Source organism: Phaseolus vulgaris, chromosome 5 (genome assembly GCF_051622355.1).
Source record: "Phaseolus vulgaris cultivar YP4 chromosome 5, ASM5162235v1, whole genome shotgun sequence".
Taxonomy (NCBI): domain Eukaryota; kingdom Viridiplantae; phylum Streptophyta; class Magnoliopsida; order Fabales; family Fabaceae; genus Phaseolus; species Phaseolus vulgaris.
In genome coordinates, this window is record NC_143502.1 from 26,465,626 (window position 1) to 26,484,599 (window position 18,974).

The 18,974-nt window shown below is 39.6% G+C and overlaps 2 protein-coding genes across 2 annotated transcripts; both read left to right on the forward strand.

The window, feature by feature from the left end:
• The first annotated feature begins 783 nt into the window (after positions 1-783).
• Positions 784-2,060, forward strand: LOC137834467 (uncharacterized). The gene is made up of 2 exons (XM_090302526.1): positions 784-1,172; positions 1,401-2,060. The coding sequence occupies exons 1-2, from the start codon at positions 912-914 to the stop codon at positions 1,926-1,928; spliced, it is 789 nt and encodes a 262-aa protein (XP_090158652.1). The 5' UTR covers positions 784-911; the 3' UTR covers positions 1,929-2,060.
• A 13,926-nt stretch (positions 2,061-15,986) lies between these two features.
• LOC137834216 (uncharacterized) lies at positions 15,987-17,075 on the forward strand. The gene is made up of 3 exons (XM_068642278.1): positions 15,987-16,169; positions 16,215-16,634; positions 16,764-17,075. Exons 1-3 carry the CDS (start codon positions 15,987-15,989, stop codon positions 17,073-17,075), a joined length of 915 nt encoding a protein of 304 aa, XP_068498379.1.
• The last annotated feature ends 1,899 nt before the right edge of the window (positions 17,076-18,974 follow it).

Sequence of the window (18,974 nt, forward strand, 5' to 3'; positions counted from 1 at the left end):
TGGGAGTTCAAGTGTGTCTATTTTACATTATTGACAAAAAGTTTCAATTTCTCTTTTTTACATTTATTTCATAATTTAAAATGAGTAACTTCAACTCCTGTATCTATTACTAACTTAGTAAGTTAGATTTTTATATTGGGTTTTTATATATTGACAAGTGAAACTTGTATTACAGCTATTATCGAATCTTAATCTCAAAATCTTTTAGTTTTTTAAGTATTTGTTGTGTTAACACATTAAATTTAGTGTATAAGATTCATTTAATTCGAGTATTTTTCATTCTTCGATATTTAACCTAGTATAGAAGTTTTTGAGTAAATTATTCTATTCAATATAATAATTTCTTAATTATAAGTCATTTTTATTTTGAAATTTTATTTTATTTGTTAACTCCATTTTTATATAAGGTGTTCACTTGTGACTTTTTTTGTAGTTTCAAAATCTACTTTTATTATGATTCCTAAATCTTATTACTTCTAACTTCTTCAGTGAAAATATTGTTTAATTTATATATGGATTTTACTAGAGGTATTAATATCATATATTCATTATGAAAAACTCAATATATTTTTTTTATTATAATTAATTGATTTGACATAATGTGTAAAACAGAATAATTGTGAATAAAAAAAATAAGGAGGAATGGTTTATTGGTTTAGAAAAGTAGAGAAATCCAAAACTGAGGGGATTTGTTGTGTGTCCAGAGCATACAAAACAGCGACATAACCGGACCCATTACCATTATATAGCTATCTTTCTCTTTTCTCGATCCTTTCACGTAACGCAAGATTTCCTCACGCTTTTCTCGTGTCTTTTGTAATATGTAATCTCATCACCCACGCACGTTCACGCTTGTCTCATGGCTCCGCTTTCGTGGCCCTGATAATTTTTCTTCAATCTTCTTCTTCTTCATGGAATCGAAGAACAAACCCAAGAGGTCGTTGCTCACGCGTCTGAAACCACCCATGGGTATCATGGACGTGTTGTCTTCGTCACCCCCTGTGCCTAAACGCAACGCCAGCGACCCCGTTCTGTCGTATCTCGCCGTCGCTGATAAGGATGGCGCCGTTTTTCCCACCATGCTTTCATCCATGTTCGGAGTCGGAGATATGTGTGAAATTCGCCGGAGAAAATGGAAGGCCATCAGATCTGCTCTGAACGAAACCACTTTGGTATTTTTCTTCTTCTTTTCATTTCTCATATTCGTTTCTGTTATTCTCTACCTCCCAACTGTTTTTCTTATTTTCTGGTTCTTTTCGTGAAACTGATTCGTTCAACTTTTTTTTTTCTCTCTTCCGTTATTTTATCCAAATGCTTAATCTCTCTCTCTCTCTCTATATATATATATAATAATGTTTTGTGAATATGTGGTAACGGATCATTTTTTATGGTTCTCATAGATGAGGCTGGTTGTTAAAAGAAGGAAAGCAAATAAAAACAAATTATCATTGTCAAGATCAATAAGCAACTTGGAACAAAGCACTCAAAAAATCTCAATGGCTAAAACGAAAAGCAGTTACCGAACTTGTTCAAACGTTACATCCACATTTTATTCTTCATCTCCACGTGCCTCTTATCTCACCTCAACTGTTTCTTCCCTAAGCACTGGTCACGTTTCCAGCTTTTCCACTCACCAAACATTACCCTCATCAAATGGTCCAACCAAGCAGAAGCAATGTGGCGTTGAAGATAAGAAACTACTTTTTGATTCAAACATAGGTCTCTGTTGTGTGCTTTTATTTAGTCTGTTGTTTTTTATCATGTGGGGGAAATTTCTTGCTATACTATTCACTTCAATGTGGTTGTATCTTGTGCCTCGTGGTGGAAGAATGACATGCAACGAGGGAGGTTGGTGTGGGGAGAGTGAATTTGAGATGGTTAAAACTAATCTTAAGAAGAAGGTTGTTATATATGGAATAGATGATTAGGATTGAGAGGAGCCATAGTTGTGTGTCTTTTACCTTCTTAAGGCTCAATGCCGTCATAGATAGGAGTGGGGGGGTAAGGTCATGTACGTTTCGTGCGAATGGGAAAACCTTGTTCATGATATTGGTTTAGAATTTAATCAATTCATTGTGTAACATATGTTGTTTCTTACTTCAATACACTAAAAAAAATTATTAAATAAGAAATAAATAATCAGATACTATTTTATGTAATAAAAAATTATTCATTTTTAAATTAGTTTATATTATTGATAAATAATTTCTAAATTAATACTTAATTAGCTATCAAAATTTTTGCTACCAAATTTAGAATCCAATTAATTGATAAACTTGGTAGCTAATTAGATACCAATTTAGAAACTATTTATCAATAATAGAAATTAATTTAGAAATTAATAATTTTTTTAATCTCTAAAATAATATCTAATTTAATTAAGAACTAATTATTTTTAGTCTTTAAAATTTGTTTTTATTTAATATTTTTCTAGTAATGATATCTTTTGTTCAATTTAATTAAGTTGCTAAATTCTTCACAATGCAAGAATTTTGTAGATTGGCATATTTTCATTTTAGTTTTTTAGTAAATAATTTCCAAGATTTTTGCTTCATAGCTATGCTAGTAGTCCTAATCTCCATTTTAATACCAAAGATTATTCAACTTATCTTTTAAAATAAGTTGTCCCCATTAAAATTAGATGCTTCACTTTTCTATTTCCGGATGAACTTGAAAGTAGGTTTAAATTATATAATTTGTTATCCAATTATCGTTGATGTAACAAGTTTTCGCATAAAATATGAAATCAAAAGCATTTATATGATGATGGTTTAAGAGTTTATTACTCACAAATTTGAAATTATTTTTTAGAAATTTTCTTGTAAGAACATTATATTTTAATAAAAAAAAATATTTTCAGCTTGTATTCAAACATATCTAATTTTTTAGTGATAAAACTGATATTTTTTATTTCAAAAATCAATTTTAAATTATTTGAATTGGTTTTTAAAAAATTGAATTTACTAAAAAAATTAAATCTATTTAGTGTTCTTTGTAATTTTGTGTCAATATACAATTTTACTCTCTGATAGCGCCTTTTATTTTCCAATTTTCAAAATTTTAAATAACTTTTGTCTAATTTGAATACTCTATGTAATTACTAATAGAGAATGCTAATACGTTTTCAATGATAATAATCATTAAAATTTATCATTAAACTTTATTAATAATTTTATGTGAACTAGTGAAATACAAACGCTTGAAACACATGCGCGTGTGACTAACTGTATTTCTATTGTGTAATAAACTAATAATTATTACAATAAAAAAAGTAGTTACCATATTATAAAATTATATGAAAACCGTATAACCCAAAAAAATTATAAAAAATATTTTATATATATATATATATATTAATGAAAAAGTACCACTATTAAAACCGGTGGACAATATTGTCTTATTAAAGAATTATTACCGTTGTGAATTTTGAATGCAAAAGTGAATTTCTTTATATTTATATTTTATTTTTTTATTTAAAAAATATATGAGAGGAGATCAGTTTCACTTTTATATTTCAAAAGGATAAGAAAAGAGATAACACTATTTTTAAATTCAAAACTAAACATTGCAAAGTGAGGCGGGATAAGGAGCATTCCACAATTGCAATTTTTTCTCCCGTTCATCTTCACTTTTATCCTATGTAGCACAGACACTGACAGTGATACGACACGGACACGGACATAGAGATATGTAAAATCTCTAAAATGTAGGATACAGGAACACATATCTATATATTATATAATTATGAATTATATAAATTGACAATAAAGATTTATGTGCACAAATATATTTCAAATTATTTTTTGGAGCAGAAAGATGTTTTTCATGACGGAATCACAAGGATTTGTTTCTTATTTCTATAATCACAATAACAATTTATACAATAAAGTTTGAATTTTTAGAAAGTTAATGTATTTTTCATTTTATAAAATTGTGTTAGAACTGTACTACAATTGTCAGAAATCTAACAAATACTTTTTGAATTGGACACTTCACGGACACGTGTCCTACAGGTGTCATACGAGTGTCGGTGTCTGATACGAGTGTCGAACACCGACACGCCATTAAGAGGAGTGTCCGAGCTTCATAGCTTTTATCCCATTAAACACCTTTTTCATAGTTTCCTTCCAGGACCATGAAATCAACCACTGTTTTTCAATTATAAAGTAAAAAATGGAAATGCAATGTCTGAATTAGGTTTCTTTTTTATTCCTTTATGTATGTCTTTGGCATTGTATAATGACAATATTGTTATTATTGTGTTAACACAAAAAACGCCATAAAATACATGAAAACAACAATTTAATCAAATTTATAACATAATTATTAAAGAAAACAAAAAAAAAATAGTAGAATTTTGTTCATTGAATAAAAAATTGAAAGGGAAAAAACGTACCAGATAAAAGTGCGCCGGTGGGAGTGAGAGGGGTTAGTCTATGAGAAAGAAAGGGCTTAGGGAGAAAAGGGGAGGCGCGTTAGTCTATGACCAAAAGAAGTGAGAAAATGGATGGGGAGAGGGAAGAACAAAATATGGAGGGGAAGTGGTTGACAATGGTGGTAAAGGATATGAACGATTTGACTAAGTCTCTCTGCGGGCCCAAGGAAAAGAAAAGAGAAGCATATTTCATGATTAATGTTTTTCATGATTAATGTTGATTAAACAATTGAGGATGAATTTTTGGTTTATTGCTTAATGGTGTCACATGTGTTGTAATGATAAAAAATAAAAATACGGATAACGCATGTATTCCCGCTAGTATATATAAAGGAGATTATCCTCTTTAACTGCTCAAAATCATTTTCCTTTTTTTTTTGTAAAACATTTGAAATAGGTGGAGGGGCGGTTTTAAATTGGAAGAGATGGTTTATTTTCAAAATCAGTTGAATAAAGAGAGGAAGTGTATGTTCAAATTATGAAAGAGAGACAAATATTAGGAAACGTGAGCATTGGCCAAATGTGAACAGTTATGAAAATTCCTTAGTATATTGCCACTTTGTCATTTTTCAAATAGCGGTTACTTCCAAATTTTGATTTTCTAGGTTTGTTTCTCTCTTTTTGCTCTTAATTGAAACAAATTGTGAGATAAGGGTTTACTTCAATTTTCAATTGTCTTCGATTTTTGGCTTCTTTCCTTCCTCCACAAATTAGGTCACCTAAGTAGACTTTCTCTCCAAAATCTCATATTCAACCTCGAAGCCCTATTCGTTGACTGATAATTGTCGTTTTGCTGTCAAACTAATATAATTCTAGCGTAGACTTGTCTAACACTAGAGAGATGATAGTATAATTGTGGTCAGATGACCCCAAGTCGTCTCCCAACGAATCCAATAGTAAAATCAGTAAATCAGTGTTTAGAATCTATTTGCAAGCAATAAAAGTTAGCAATAACAAGTGTTTTCTACCCAAAGAGAGTCTATTTACCCAAGGAGAGTCAACATTCTTTCAAAATTTATTTTAATCATTAAATATATATGTACATATATTCAACAAGTTTTTTTTCCAATTCTTTTAAGTTTTAAAAGATTATATATATATATTACTTATCCTAAAGAAGGTAACTTTTAGTAGGAGGAGAAATAAATAAATTTCGCAATTTCTTCCCTTTGTTAGGAGAAAAACGTATTAAATAATGAAATATAGTTTTCCCTTTATGTAAATTCTTGACCAATAGTTTTCTTTTCCAGTAGAGTCCCGATATATTGACACCGTCTGACAGTAACACACATTTGACACTGCAGATGTGACAATAACACAAATTCAAAAATAGGGTAGTAACGCGAATGAGCAGTGAGGCGCACATTTTAAAATAAGGTAAAAATATTACATTGGTTTGTTGTAACAACCGGTGTAATATATTATTTTTTTTTACTCAGAACATATTACATCGGTTAAACCATCTAACTGGTGTAATATATGGCTCATATTCTAAAGCTTTTAGAATTTTTTTCATGAAAAGTGGGTGGCCATAAATGTCACATAAGTAACCACTTACAAACACATGGGTAACCAGTTTTGCGTGTGCCAGTACATGTGGAGGAACTTGTGGCTGGGTATCCAGTTCTGCCATGGGTGTAATATATGGCCCATATTACACCGGTTATATCATCCAACCGGTGTAATATATAGCCCATGAAGAGTGGGTGTGATGGAGTAGTGCCTTCATTCCGATTGGATTTTCTTGGTGGAGATATGCGAAAGCTTCATGGATTGAAATGGACAAGGAGCTCACGTAGAGCTTGTGGATTCCTTGAAGGTGAAGGCTAAGTATGGAGAGTGATAGGTGAGGCCTAATCACTTGATCTAGTGGAAATTTGAAGACTAAGTGTCTATCCTAAAGAGGTAGAGACAAGAGTGAAATTGGCTAGCAATTTGGGCAGCAACTCATTCATTAATCTTGAAATTACATGAACCAAGCACCTCTTAAATAGCATGAGAGGGCTGGATTTGAACTAGTAGAAATGGTGGGAAATTTCAAATGAAATGGGATTGAATTTGGCGCCTAAAATGAGCTCACATGGAAGGTGTGGCATGGTGTGCAACATGTGCTCATTTTAGATCTAATGGGCCGACCTAGATTTACTTAGGAGTTTTCTAGAAAGCCTAATTTAACCGAGGTTGGTCTTTAGATGCCTAATCCAACCCTAATTATAATTAAAGAAAAATACAAGTAAAATTCCTATTCTATTTTGACAAGAAAATAAATTCTACTCTACACTAGATTTATGACATCTTTGAACATATATTGGGAGGTTTCTCTGTCATTAGTAGTTGTATCCCAGTCCACTTGAATCTTCTTTGCCATAACTCTAGTAGTTGGCCCTGATCTTCTATTTGTTGGGCTTGTGCTTAGGCCTCTTCCATCATCCCCTCCCTCTTGAAAAGGATTTGTCATCAAATCCAATTCTTCTGCCTCTTCATCTTCACTACCTACAAAAGGGGTTAAATCCATAACATCGAAAGTAGTATGTACTCCATATTCTTCAGGCAGGTCTATTTGATATGCATTATTATTTATTCTTTTGAGGACTTGGAATGGATCATCTTCTCGGGGACTAAGTTTGGATTTCCTCTTAGTAGGGAATCTATCCTTCCTAAGGTGAAGCCAAACCCAATCTCCTTCCTCAAAAATCATCTCTCTCTTCCCCTTATTGCTATGTTTCAAGTATTTCTCTGTTTGTTGTTGCATTTGTTCCTTAATCCTCTTATGCATTTTCTTAAAAAAATCAACCTTTGTTACTCCTTCCTTATGCACAAATTCTTGTGGATTAGGTAGAGGTAACAAATCCAAAGGAGTAAGAGGATTGAATTTATACACAACTTCAAATGGAGAAATATTAGTAGTTTTATGAACTACCCATTATATGAAAATTCAATATGGTGAAGGTACTCATCCCTAAATTTGAGGTTGCCTCTCATGATTGCCCTAAGCATAGTAGAAAGAGATATATTTACAATTTCACTTTGACCATTTGTTTGAGGATGACAAGAAATTGAAAATTTCAACTTAGTTCCAACTTTTTCCAAAAGTGTCCTAAAAAATGGCCTACAAATTTTGGATCTCTATCCAAAACTATGTTTTGAGGTAAACCATGAAGTCTTACCACTTCTCTAAAGAAGAGCTTAGAGATATTTTTAGCGTCGTCCACTTTATGGCATGAAATAAAATGTGTCATCTTGTGAAACCTATCCACAACCATAAAAATGGAATCAAAACCTATTGTTGTCCTAGGAAATCCTAATATAAAATTCGTGCTTATGTCTTCCCATGAAGCACTTGCAAAAGGTAAAGGAGTATAGAGTCCATGAAACATTGCCTTAGATTTAGCTTTTAAATAAGAAATGCATCCACGGAAATGTCTTTGGACATCTTTCCTCATGTGTGGCCAAAAGAATTTTCCTTTTAAAAGCTCTAGAGTTTTATCAACTCCAAAATGGCCCATGAATTCTCCTTCATGAGACTCTTTAAGAAGTTTTCTATTTGTTCCTTTACAAAGTAGGAAGCCTGAAGGTTGTTCAGAAAGAAGTATCTTTTCAATTTTATTTTCAAATTTTTCTTCTTTCTGAATGACCTTGTGAGAATGAACACTTTTCTCCCACACCTCTTTTTCCTTAAGGACTTTTTCTTGGTTTTCTACTTCTTCTTTTTTCATTTGTACTTGATCATGTTTCACTTGTGAAGGTGATAAGGGATATAGTACAAACTTCTTTTCCCTATGAGTGAAAGTGATCTCATTGGTAAGACCATTGTGCATAGTTTTCTTATCAATTTGTCATGGTCTATCCAACAAAATATGACACGCTTCCATGGGAACTACATCACATAAAACTTTGTCTTTATAGTTTTCCACAGAGAACTCGACTTTCACTTGCTTGTCTATAATTAATTCCCCAACTTCATTTTTCCATTGAAGTTTGTAAGGTTTAGGATGAGCTATTAATTGTAGATTTAGCTTCTCAACCACCTTAGTGCTACAACAATTGCAGCAAGAGACATTATCCACAATGAGAGAACAAAAATTTTCTAAAACTTTACATCTTGTATGGAAAATGTTCTCTCTTTGTGTCTCTTTCACACTAGATTGGTTGTTGAGGGTTCTTCGAATCATCATTAACTCTCTTTCACATGTATATGCTCCCTTACTATTTTCTTTTTGTTCCCTTCTAACTCTCCTAGGTTGAGGTTGATAATATTCATTAATTTTAAGGCTTTCCTCACCATATGAATCACTCAACCTAGAGCTAGATGTATGTGAAGATTTTATTTTATTTTATTGGTGTATTCCTTCTTTTCTTTAACAAGTTTAAGATCTTCTTCTAATTTAGCAAAATGAGCATCCCTTTCTTTTAGTTGGGCCTTATGTCGCAATTATCTAGATGATAGTGATTGAAAGTCTCTGGCTAATTGTTTTAAAAGAGATTTTGTAGACTTTCTATCACTTTCATTTGGACTAGAAGAATGAGAAGACATGTTTAACGTTATGTGTTAAAAGTAAGTTACAACAAGAAAGATAGGTGGAGTAATGCAGGTAGACTCCTAGGAAAGGGAGGTGGATCACTTGGATCACTTAAGTACCAAACCTTCCTAGCCAGATTCTATCCTTCAAAACTTTCACAAACCTTTATCTTAGTAATTCACTTAGAGCACAATCAAGAATGAAAACACAAGTTTATGCCAGAAAACAAGAATGCTAAAACAATTTAAACACAATTAAAATTAATTCTAACTAGAAAGCTTTAAACTAGTTGAATTCCTAATGGTGAGGCTTCTTGGTACTTAGAACCTCAAATCCACTAATTGTTCAAGGTTTAACAAAATTACAACTCGAAGAAAATACAATGAAAATTGGATCAACAAATTTTAGTAAATCCTATTATATGCACTCCTTTCATTTTGGCACTCTTTCTATTTGCACTCCCTCTTTGTGTAGACTTTGTACAAGATTGTTGTTGTCCTCTTCCTATACCTCTTAAGGATATTCAACTTGGAGTATTGAAATCTGCACCTATTTGAGTGATAAGGTTCTCACCAAAGATGTTAGCTCCAAACTTAACAAGACACCTTTGAAATACTTTCACCAAGAAAGAGGTCAACAAAATTTTAAAGCAACTGTGAGTAAAAGGGGAGAGAGAGAAAAAGAATATAGTGAGAGAATAAGTGGGAAGAGAGAGGCTCTGTATTATTTCTCTATATGAAACCAATTACAACAACAGTGCCATGCATAGTTATATTTATATATGGGTGTGAGTACAGTGGTTGGTATAACAAAGTAACAGAAGTTGTTACAGAGACTAAGTAACAACAACAAAAGTTCAATTTAAAATTGGACTACATCAAAGAGAGTTGATAGATGACAAAACTTGAAATAGTATTGAATGAAAATGACAAGCAAACAAAAATAAGGTACTCAATAAAAGGTAGCACACAAATTGAACCTAAAGAATGACACTAGATTTGGATTAAGAAAACCAAAACAGTATTACTGAAAATTTGAGGTCTAAATGCGTGACGTAAACAATTTATGTTGAGATGGATAATTCAAATTTGAATTTGAAATTTAAACCACAGAAAGTTCAACGTCTTAGCTCAAATTTGGCGCTAGAATCACACCAAAACAGTGCGCCAATTAATTGTGATAAATTTTTCAAAATCACTGTCACTTCACCGTTTTTCTTTTGCGCCAGAATTGCACACTGATTGTATTTAGTTTATCATTTTTTTTTTGTATTTTGAATTTTGATTCACTTTTTTTTCTCACTTTTTTCTAACACTTCAAAATACTCGAATCCAGTGTTTTGGAACTTTTCTCCAACAAAATTAATTTCCACAAACAAATTCAGCCAGCACAGATTTAGTGAAATGGAGGAAACCTACACTGAAATTAAAAACAAAATTGAAAAACTTCAAAGACACCATGAAATTGATGTATATGAACTTGTATGGATCTAACACACAAGCATTAACTCAAATCTAAAAAAAAATGCACCAAAAGCTCAAAAACAGAATTATAAAATGCACTCAAATTAAAACAAGCAACCAAATTGAGAACAATTAGTACTACTTGGAATTGATGACAATTGTGGATGCACATGACTTGACAAAACAAAATTGGATTCAAAAATCAAAAATGAATCAAATCAAAACAATATGAACCGATTAAAACATCAAGAAGACTCAATTAAAAGTGTACCGACCAGTCCTCGGACTCGGACGTTGACCAAAAATCAAAGTAGGACCCCGAAGGTTGGGCCCACTAGGATGTTCAGTTGGCCAGGGAGGAGCCTTGCCAGGCTCATAGGTATGGGGAGTCGAGGAGCGGGCAACATCGAGTTATGGCATGGAGGCCTCGAACCTCGGCATCCCAAGAGTAAAGATGTGTTAGAAAGGTGGTTTCCAAGCCACATCCCAGTTACCAGTATGAAGAAGCCCAAGTCACGAGGGATCCATCCATGGGGTGTAGGGATCAAAAAGCCACTGGGACAGAGACGACTCGTAAGGGTCACGTCCCAAGGGTGATCTGCATGCATGGCACGTGAAGGGGCAGAGTACGCTCGAGAAGGATAACCACTCAGATATTGGGCGTATGAGTTGATGTCTGAGTGATCATCCCGCGCCAGATGCACTTCGACAGGGCAACCTTACGCACTGAGATGGCCTAAGACTGGGTGACAGTGTCGCTAAGATGCGCCCACATTGCGTGTAAGTCTTAGGTTGACACGTGGACAGAAACACTGGAAAGGTATATAAGGTTTTACGATAAACAAAATGAGGTACGTTTTTACACATTCGAGGACATTTGCCAGAAGTTAAGATTTTCAGTTACAATTCAGTTACGCACTGCTCTGAACATTGACCTTACAGTGTTTTGTGACGAGAAGTGTTTCTGTGTTTTCTACCCAATAACTGACTTGAGCGTCGGAGTGCAAACGGCCGTGAGGGTGCCATTTGTCTCTCTGTTTCAGGTGTTCACGGCGGAGGAAGGAGAACGTTGGAGTAGGAGCAAAGGGTTCTTGAAGCGCAGCTCGTAGAGACACACAAAGGTGTTCAGGTCAACCGGCAGGAACATTTGGCACCCACCGTGGGGCTTGATCTAAAACCTCTGTCCCACCGCAAGAAGTTCAAGATCCAGTGAAGAGTTGGGGAGATTCATCAGGTTTTTCAAGATTCTCGAAAAGTACATCAAGAATCTTCAAGATTCGCTTAGATTTACATGAATTCATCAAGATTCGTCAAGAAACGTCCAAGGATGGGGAATACTAGTCAAAGTTCTACGGCGCATGTGGGAAGTGAGAGCTTGACCCTACAGAAGGTCATGGAGATGATGCAGGGCCTACAGAAGGCGATGGCGGCGTCGAAGGCGGAGCAGGAGTGTATCCAGCTGGACTTTGCGTCATCGCAAGCAAGGAATGAGGAGTTGCACTGCACCAACGAAGAGTTGCGTCGCAGGTTACGCACCCAGGCTGGGAGTCGCAAAACAAAGGAACAAGAGTGCGCAACGCCTCCCAGGGAGTTTCCTATGCCTTTCTCACAAGAAATTATGGATGTTGCGATCCGTGCTATGTTCGTGGGGCCGAAAGCCACGTTCACCAGGATAGATGATCCAGAGGCAGACCTCACAGCTTTCCATACTCAGATGATGCTGATTGGCGGTTCTGATGCCGTTAAATGTAAGTTGTTCATGAGCACGCTGGTGGGAACGGTGATGGAGTGGTTCATCAGCCTTCTAGATGGCAACGTGACTTCGTTCGTGCAGTTGTTGAAGCTGTTCAAGGAGCAGTACATAGCGAATCGTGCTCCCCCACCCAATTCCTACGATCGCTTTGACGTGAGGCAGTATCAGGGGGAAACGTTGAAGGAGTTTGTTAATCGCTTTGGGGCACAAGTGGTGAGGGTCAACACCACGGATGAGTCGATGATAGTCCATGCGTTCAGGAAGGGAATCTGCCCTAGACCTTTCAGGGAGTCGCTCATCAGAAGTCGCCCCAAAACTTTCGTTGAGATTAGGCGTCGTGCGGTGGCGCACATTGCAGCGGAAGGTGAAGTAAATGAGAAGCGCGCAAGCGTCGTGCGCACAACTCATGAGGGTGAACGAGGCTGCGACGGGAAAGAAAGGTCAAGGAGGAAAGCGGCCTTACGAGCCAAGGAAGCCCCAGGCTAAGGGGCGCTCAGGGGAGAATAAGCCGGTGAGGCACAACTTCGTGGTGGAGCTGAAGGACCTGATCGCAGTGCCCAACATAGCAGACAGGTTGAAGGTGCCGGTGAATACTGATAAGGTGCTGGGACCGCACAAGGATACATGGTGTGAGTTCCACTAGGCGTTTGGTCATCTGATAAACAACTGCTTGGCATTGGGACATCAGCTGGATGAGCTTGTGAAGAGTGGTTTTCTGAATCACTACCTGGCGGGGCCATCAAGGACCGAGACCTTGGCAACGCCCGCGGAGGACCAAGCCCACGAGATGCCCATCCATGGGGAGATCCACACCATCTCAGGTGGATTCTCAGGTGGAGGGTGCACTGCCTCTCAGTGCAAGAGGTATGTGCATTCAGTAATGTCAGTGGAGGAGCAGATGGTGAACGACTCGCTCGATGTCGACCTCACGTTCACGAAGGCCGATCTTCACGACGTCGTCCCCCATGATAACGATCCAGGGTGATCTCTGTTGTAACCGTTGGGAGGAAAGTACATCGAGTGCTTGTAGACCAAGGCAGCTCGGCGGATGTGATGTTCTGGTCTACATTTAATAAGTTGCAGTTGTCTCCTGACCAGCTTAGGCCATACACAGGGTGTTTGTATGGTTTCGCGGGAGATCAGGTAGAGGTGCGTGGTTATTTGGAGATAAGGACGACCTTTACAGATGGCTCTGCATCTCACACATAAAACATAAGGTACCTAGTGGTAAATGCCCAGTCAGCGTACAACATCTTGTTGGGAAGGCCGACTCTAAATTGATTAAGGGGGATGTCGTCTACACGCCACATGAAGATGAAGTTCCCCGATCTGAGTGGGAAGTTGATCGTGATTAAGTCCGATCAGTAAGAGGCCAAGAGGTGCTATGAGAATAGTCTCAAAACGAAGAGAGGTGTGTTCATGGTAATGGAGCGCCCACCCATGGAAGAGGACCGTGGAGGCGTCGCTCGCGCAGAGAACGCTCGGGAGAGGCGACCCAAGCCAGCTGGGAACGTTATGGAAAGGCAGATTGATGGTAAGACGTTCAAGCTTGGGAAGTCATTGGACCAAGTAGAGCAAGATCTAGTAGTTGGGGTGATAACGCGACACTTAGATGCCTTCGCATGGTCTGTGATATGAATCCAATAGCATGATAGAGATGATTCTTTGACATTCTATGGAATCAACTTGAGTTGGAGATAGCTTAGGCACTTTTAATAGAATTGGATCAAGGTTCTATGTTTCAAGAACTCACCAAAACTTGCACCAAAAACCAAACTCATATGGAAGATCCATCTATTGCCAATTGAACCGATTAAAATGTGTAAAAAGGCAAATGAACTGATTGAAACTCTTAAGAACACAATTGAACCGAACAGAATATGAAAAGAAGCTGCTGAACTGAATTAAAACAAAAGGAAATGAAAATAGCCGAACATAACTGCAAGGAAAGGAAGATGAACCGAATAAAAGAAACTAAGACATGTTTAAGGAATTTCATATGAATATGGAGATGAAAGAAAGAAGAACTTATGGAGATGGATGCTTTGGTTTGATGATCACGCCACTTAGAGGATGAAGGCTCCAAGATGAGTGAGCTAGTGCCGCCACTTGAGAGAACCAAATGCACTCAAGATAAGACAAGGTGAAGGAGAAGACAAGTTCTCACAAATTCTTTCTCAAATTGAGTAGAGTTTCTCTATTGCTAATTTCCAATCTGAATTATAAAGGACCTAAGCCCTCCTTTTATAGGAGCAAGGGTTGGTCATTTACATAGCTTATTCCCTAAGCTACCCAAAATGCTCCTAAGCTTACGCCCCTCTTACTAAGCTCACTCCCCAAGCTTCTAGAATTTTCTAAACTAAAGCCTAGAGATGTTTTTACAAAAGAGGTGTCTAATGTTTCCCTCTAAGCATCTTTCTAAACACTATTCTACATTATTTACAATTTAAAAGAAACTATAAAGAGAGATATTTAATTGAAGCCCATTCTTGAAAGCTTGTAGACTTCTTTGGCTTTAGGCTTGATCCTCTCTTTATTTTATGTCTTCTTTTAATTTTGAGAAGACTAGAAGGAAGAACTTCAAATGTGAGGGTGAATGCTCTCTTCCTTCATTAATAAAAGCCTCCTTTATTTTATTCTCATCAGTTTGCCTCGGACATGCCACGCATCGACCCCGGTTTTCTATGCCACCGTCTCACCATGGACCCCAAAGTCCGACCTGTGCGCCAGAGAAGAAGAAAGTTTAATGAAGAGAGGCAGCTGGTCGTACAGGAAGAGACAGGGAAGTTGTTGAACGCCGGCCACATCAAGGAGATTCAATATCCTAAGTGGTTGGCCAACGTGGTCTTGGTGAAGAAGGCCAATGAGAAGTGGAGGATGTGCGTAGACTTAACTGACCTCAACAAGGCGTACCCAAAGAATTTGTACCCTTTGCCGAGCATCGACGCTTTGGTGGACAACGCCTCGGGCTGCAAGATGCTCAGCTTTTTGGATGCGTTCTCCGGGTACAACCAGATCAAGATGCACCACCGGGATGAGTGCAAAACGGCGTTTATGACTGAAACATCTTGTTACTGTTACACAGTGATGCCGTTCGGTCTGAAGAACACGGGCGCCACTTATCAGAGGTTGATGGACAAGGTCCTCGCACCCATGTGGGAAGAAACGTGCAAGCCTACATGGATGGTATGGTGGTGACTTCGCAGGAGAAGGGTCAGCATGTGTCCAACCTGGAAGAGCTATTTGCTATAATGGCTAAGTATTGTTTGAAGTTGAACCCCGAAAAGTGCGTATTCGGGGTCGAGGCGGACAAGTTCTTGGGGTTCCTACTCACTGAGTGTGGGATAGAGGCGAATCCAGACAAGTGTGCGGCGATCCTCGCCATGAGGAGCCCCGCTTCGATGAAAGAAGTACAACAGTTGACAGGGCGCATGGCAGCCCTGTCCAGATTCGTATCCCCTGGAGGAGATAAGGGTCACCCCTACTTCTAGTGTTTAAGAAGAAACAGTCGGTTCGTGTGGACCGAGGAGTGTGAGGAGGCGTTCCTCAAGCTAAAAGAGTACCTGACCGCTTCTCCCGTGTTTTGCAAGCCACAGATGGGCGTGCCACTCCGGTTATATTTTTTTGTGACAAAGCGGGCGATCAACTCAGTCCTCGTCCAGGAGCAGGACCAAACACAAAGGCCAATATACTTCGTGAGCAAGGTACTACAAGGACCAGATACGAGGTATCAGGTCTTAGAGAACGCAGCTCTGGCCGTGGTGTTCTTGGCTAGGAGACTTCGTCATTATTTCCAGAGCTTCACAGTGGTAGTGATGACGGACCTCCCTATTCGAAAAGTGCTGCAAAAGCCAGACGTGGCGGGAAGGATGGTGCGATGGGCGGTGGAGCTATCGGAGTTCGACGTCCAGTATGAGCACCGAGGCCCCATCAAAGGCCAAGTCTATGCGGATTTCGTGGCAGAGCTCTCCCCAGGAAATGCGCAGCAAGAAGAGGAGGTTAGTTTCTTATGGGTGTTCTCTATTGATGGGTCATTCAATTAGCAAGGGAGCAGAGCTGGTGTGAATTTGGAGGGGCCTAATGGGCTGTTGATTGAGCAGACCCTAAGGTTCGCCTTCAAAGCCTGTAATAACCAAGTAGAGTATGAGGCCCTAATAGCTGGAATGCTCTTGGGCAAGGAGATGGGTGCACGGAGCTTGCTAGAAAAGAGCGATTCCCAGTTGGTTACGGGTCAAGTGATCGGGGAGTACCAAGCCAAAGATCCACAAATGGTTGCATACTTGGGCTATGATCAAGTCTTGAATGGGGCGTTCATAGTGTTTGAGTTGCTACACGTCCTAAAGGAGCAGAATGCCCGTGTTGACCTGCTCGCCAAGCTGGCCAGCTCGGACAAGGGGGCAAGGCAGAGGACGGTAATACAAGAAACCCTCGAAACACCACGAACGTTTGTTGCAGAGAACATGGTAAGCGTCCTTCAGATCATCACGTTTAAGGGAAGGGCGAGAAGTCATCGGTCGCTGACTCAGGAAACGCTGAGGACGCCCAGCGTAAGTGTTTATCCGGTCTCACTGGGACGGGAGGATCCTATGTAGGTATGCGTGCTTGAAGATGGGGATACGTGGATGACGCCATATAGGCGCTACCTTGCCGATGGGATACTCCAAGTAGAGCCCGAGGAGGGCAAGAAGATAAAGAGAAACTCATCAAGGTACACCCTTATGGATGGAGTGTTGTTCAGGCATGGGTTCACACACCCGATCTTGACGTGTGTGAGCGGAGATCAGTGCACGAGGATAATGGTTGAGCTCCACGAGGGGATTTGTGGGAGCCATGTTGGTGGTAGGTCCTTAGCGTCGAAGGTTGTCCGTGCAGGGTACTATTGGCCAACAGTAAGAGAAGATTAAGTGAGGTACGTCCAGCGGTGCAAGCAATGTCAATAGCACGCCGACTGGCACAAGGCACCACCAGAAGAGCTGAGATCCATTTATAGTCCGTGGCCCTTTCCGTTAGCAATAAGGCAGATGAAGTATTTGATAGTGGCCATTGAATACTTCATGAAGTGGATTGAGACCGAGTTGGTAGCACAGATCACAGCCACAAGGTACAACACTTTGTGTGGAGAAATATTATGTGTTGCTTTGGCGTACCGAGGCGTCTTGTCTCTGACAATGGTACACAATTTGCGAGCTAGAAATTGGGCAAGCTCTGTGCAGAGGTCAGCATAAAACAGGTGTTCATGTCTGTCGAACACCCCCAGACGAATGGGCAAGTGGAGTCTGCTAACAAAATCTTGCTTAGAGGATTGAAGAGAAGACTTGAGAAAGCTAAGGAGACCTGGGCGGAAGAGGTTCCCAGGATAGTGTGGGCTTACCACATCACGCCTCAGTCCTCCACTAAGGAGACGCCCTTCAGCTTGGTGTATGGGTCGGATGTGATGATCCCGATAGAGATTCAAGAGAGCTCGCCACGTTTTTAAAGTTTCATGGCCGAGGAGTCCAACGAAGAGAGAAAGGTGAATTTGGATTTGTTGGACGAGGTCAGAGAGGAAGCGAGGATCAAAGCCGAGGCGGTGAAGAGAAGGGTGGAGCACCAGTACAATTCAAAGATAAAGCCCCAGCAATTCCAAGTTGTTGACTTGTTAATGCGAAGGCTCATCCGTGCCAACTGGAGAACAAGCTTTCCACCAAGTGGACTGGTCCCTTTAGGGTAACCGAGGTCCTAAGAAACAGGGTGTACAGGCTTGAGACCTTGGAAGGAGGCGCCATCCCTCATACTTGTAATGCAACAAATCTCAAGTTTTATTTTAGTTAAACACTCTGCATTGTATACAGTTTAAGGGGACGCTATTTTTCCCTTTTTAAGGGTTTTTCAATGAGGTCACCCAATAAAGTTACATTTTGAGCATATGTACCCTCAAGTTTTCTTTACAATGTAGGGAGGAGCACTTTCACTTTGGTGTTTAGACACCTCGGGCGGGAGTAGTAGCTTCCTTTAAGATGCCTTCCCGAGCGTGGGCACCAAGCGAGGACTGCACGGTTTAGTAAGAGACGAACTCGTGGCCTTGATGTTTAGACACCTCGAAAGGAAGGGACGGGGGGGGGGGGGGGGGGCGCCTGGGCATCAAGCGCGAAAGGTAAGTTCAAAATCAGTGATGAACTGGACGCCTTAGTGTGTGGACACCCCAAGCGGGAGTGGCGGTGTCCTTCGGGAGACCTCCTCCTCGGGCGTGAGCACCAAGCGCCCTAGTCGTCTTGGTGCTTAAACACCTCGAGAGAGAGCGGCGGGGGACGCCTCCTCCAAGCATGGGCACCAAGTGCACTGATCGCCTTGATGTTTAGACACACCGAGGACGGGCGGTGTTGCTCTTAGCACACCCCTCCTCGGGCGTGGGCATCAAGCACAAATAACAAGGTCTGATCGGTCGTGAACTGGTTGCTCTGGTGTTTAGACACCCCGCGGGAGAGTGGAAGCGCCCTTTGGGACACCCCCTCTCCAGGCGTGGGCACCAAGTGCACCAGTCGTCTTGGTGTTTAGACACCTCGAGGAGGGTGGCAGCTCCCTTCAGGACGCCTCCTCCCCGAGCGTGGGCACCAAGCACATCGATTGACTTGGTGTTTAGACACCTCGAGAGAGAGCGGCAGGGGGGGCGCCTCCTCGAGCGTGGGCACCAAGCATGAACAGTAGGCTTCGGCCAAGTTAAGTCCTCCTTCGCCTTTGAGCGATGATGAGGCCAGCAACGCACCTTAAGGCTGGACACCTCGAGATCGCGAAGTACGAGTAAGTGCTAAGTAAAGGAGCTTCCA